We start from the raw sequence: 3,005 nt of genomic DNA, 5'->3' as shown, positions 1-3,005 counted from the left end.
GGGGGGGCTGGTTAAATACAAATTTGAGTTATACACTTGTGATTTGTGAACATTACTGTATGTAAGTTAAAATTCAATTAAAGAAATATATATATATGTAGGAAAATATATAAGAACTGGGTCACCCAGGAATTAAGGTGATTCGTGGGAGTCCTTGTTCTCAATTCTCTGCCAACCCTGTCTCTTCCCAGACTGTACGTGACCACAGTCCAGACCCCAAACAGCCAGGCCCAGAGGACAAGCAAGAAGAACCTGCACTTCCTGTGTTCCTGCTCTTTGTCCCTCTGTCCTACTTAGACCTAGGACTAATATTTACCCTGCATACTGCAAACACGAAGTGGGGGAGGCACAGGAGCAGGGCCAGGCCGAGGGGCAGTGTAGGACCAGAAGCTGCACTAGGGCTGGCCCAGGGCAGACAAGCGGGGAGAAGGAGAGGCCCTGCTGTGGAGACAGGCAGAAGGTCCTGGGGGATGAGGGAAGATAGACCGAAGACCCAAGAGGCCCTGCACCTGGCTCCGCCTTCCAGGCAACCACCACACACGAACACGCCTCCACAGCACCCCAACAGGAAAGAGGAGAAACGGGAGCCCCATCAGTGGCTGGGAGGCCATTCCGATCCCCAGGGCATCCTGGGGCACAGGAGCAGCTTTCGTCTGGCCACATCCTTGTCTCTATTACTAATATCTGTGTATTGTGATTACACACACCTTCCCATTGGTTTACATACATAGATCTACTGATTACTAAGCATTTACTATATTTAATGGCCTTTACATTCATAATCTCTTTTAGTCCTCATCACAATGAATTATTCCCATGGTACAGATAAGGAAACTGAGGCATACAGAGATTAAAGCAAACATCACTGTGTGTTAAGATTAGAAGGAGCCTCAAGAAGGTCTTAGGACCCCATTGGTCCAGGTTCGCCCATGTCTCAGGAAGGGCAGGGGTGAGTGGTGATGGTTATAGTGACCTTTTCTTTGTGACTTCCAGACCATCCATCCTGGTTCCAGGAGGACCTGTCCTCCCAGATGGCGGGGATGGGCAGGAGGACTATCTGGCCCACTGACCTCTCCCTCTCCGCTGATTTCTTCATGTTAGTTCAACATTAACCCAGAGGGGTCAGGACGATCACCCAGAGTCCCAGTGCCGACACACTATGGAGCACGTCCGAGGCCTGCAGCTATCTGGCTGCCTGGCCCTGGCTGCCCTGTTTAGCCTTGTGCACAGCCAGCATGGTAAGGAGGGATTAGCAGCTGGGACAGGCAGAGGACTGCAGTGGGGTCCATGGGCTGCAGCCTTCTGTCAATAGAGAACACAGGGCCAGCCCCTAGGAGGGTCTCAGCCCCTATGTCCAGCTTAGGGAAGGAGTCAGGTGCTCAGGGCTGGACGGAGGGGACTGGGTGGGAGGTGACCAATGAAAGGAGGGCAGCTGGGGGGTTACGTTTAGCAGCCTTCTAAGTACTTCCACCATCCCAGACGCCTCTCAGAAGCTGGTGGGGCAGGTCAGGCTTGCTTCCTGCCCTTCCACTCTTCATGGCCAAGACAGCCTGGCTCCTGAGGCCACTGTCCCACAACCCTTCTTTTACAGTGTTCCTGGCCCCTCAGCAAGCACTGTCGCTGCTCCAGCGGGTCCGACGTGCCAACAGTGGCTTCCTGGAGGAGATGCGCCAGGGCAACCTGGAGCGGGAGTGCGTGGAGGAGCTCTGCAGCTACGAGGAGGCCTCCGAGGCCCTGGAGGCCCCCAATGCCTTGGTGAGCCGCGGGCTGCTGGGGAGGGAGGCCCGTTGCCCCCACAGGGATGAGCAAGCAACGTCGCTGCTCTTTCACCATGGATGACTTCAGCTCAACTCTGAGCCCCATGTCACTGGGCTGGCAAGATGAGCACTCTCGGCCTTTCTTGAGGGTGCCTACACCTGGGTGGTGTCAGGGTTGCAGGGTCTGGTGAGGCTCCGTGACACGAGAGGCCTCAGGCTTCAGATATGTGTCTACACTGGGGGACTCTAGAGCCCCAGGCCTGGCCCCCGTGGTCTCCTCAGCCACAGCCTTTCTGCTACTTCTGTGCCTCCCTTGGGGGATGGGGCTGTGACGAGGCCAGGAGCCCTGGACTCGGGCCACCGTGTGCCTGGAGCTCTGTGCAGCCTCGCCCTTCTTAGGGCTCTGCCAGGCCCGTGCCCCCCTCTTCTCCCATCCACCCCAGGACAGGGGATCCCCGTTTAGTCTCCGTGTGTGTGTTGGGGGGAACTCCCCTTTCCTCAAATACTCTTCTCCTTTTAGAAACAAAAGTAGGAAACTCTGCCACAAACCTCCCTAGAGCCTGCCCCCTCCGTGACCAGGGAGGGAAAGAGGAAAGTGTAGGGAGAAGATATAACGTTCACAAAAACAAAACACGCCAGGACCCTGCCATAGTCTCACTCCCAGCCCTTGTTTTTCAGGATATATTCTGGGCCAAGTACACAGGTGAGCACCGGGAAGGGTTTGGCCCAGGAAGGGTGGCCTGGGGACGACAATTAGAGATGTTCTAGCCCAGAGAATCTTCTGGCACATCTAGTCATCCTTCCATCCATCCACCCATTCCTCTTTCTTGACTAACTGACTGACTGACTTCTCCCTCCCTCCCTCCCTTCTTTCCTTCTGTCTGTCCATCTCTCTGTTTCTGAATGTCATTCTTGGATCCCCATACCAGCCACCTGTAAAAAAAAAAAAAAAAAAAAGGGCTGAATGTCATTCCACCCACCCTCTACTCCAGTCCGTCCTATCCCTACTGCAATCCCAAAGGTGTTTCTGGATCTTTTCCAGCTTGTGCGTCGGTGAGGAAACCNAAAAAAAAAAAAAAAGTGCTGAATGTCATTCCACCCACCCTCTACTCCAGTCCGTCCTATCACTACTGCAATCCCAAAGGTGTTTCTGGATCTTTTCCAGCTTGTGCGTCGGTGAGGAAACGTCGAGAAAAGCTCATTGCATGTCTGGAAGGTGAGAAACCGAGTAGGGGGTGCGGGAACAGG

At 54.2% G+C, this 3,005-nt stretch overlaps 1 protein-coding gene across 1 annotated transcript in view; it reads left to right on the top strand.

Annotated features, from left to right (window-relative positions):
* Window positions 1-1,159: 1,159 nt before the first annotated feature.
* The window catches only part of F2 (coagulation factor II (thrombin)), a gene marked incomplete at its 3' end in the record, with an annotated part of 11,336 nt that continues 9,490 nt past the window's right edge, over window positions 1,160-3,005 (top strand). The window contains exons 1-4 of the mRNA XM_008587884.1: window positions 1,160-1,238; window positions 1,592-1,755; window positions 2,436-2,460; window positions 2,923-2,978. Coding sequence (XP_008586106.1) covers window positions 1,160-1,238; window positions 1,592-1,755; window positions 2,436-2,460; window positions 2,923-2,978 — 324 coding nt within the window. The remainder of the gene's footprint in view (window positions 1,239-1,591; window positions 1,756-2,435; window positions 2,461-2,922; window positions 2,979-3,005) is intronic.

This window comes from Galeopterus variegatus, unplaced genomic scaffold (genome assembly GCF_000696425.1).
Source record: "Galeopterus variegatus unplaced genomic scaffold, G_variegatus-3.0.2 Scaffold4577, whole genome shotgun sequence".
Lineage (NCBI taxonomy): Eukaryota > Metazoa > Chordata > Mammalia > Dermoptera > Cynocephalidae > Galeopterus > Galeopterus variegatus.
Note: the sequence above shows the minus strand (reverse complement) of the source record. Positions and strands in the feature narration are given on the sequence as shown.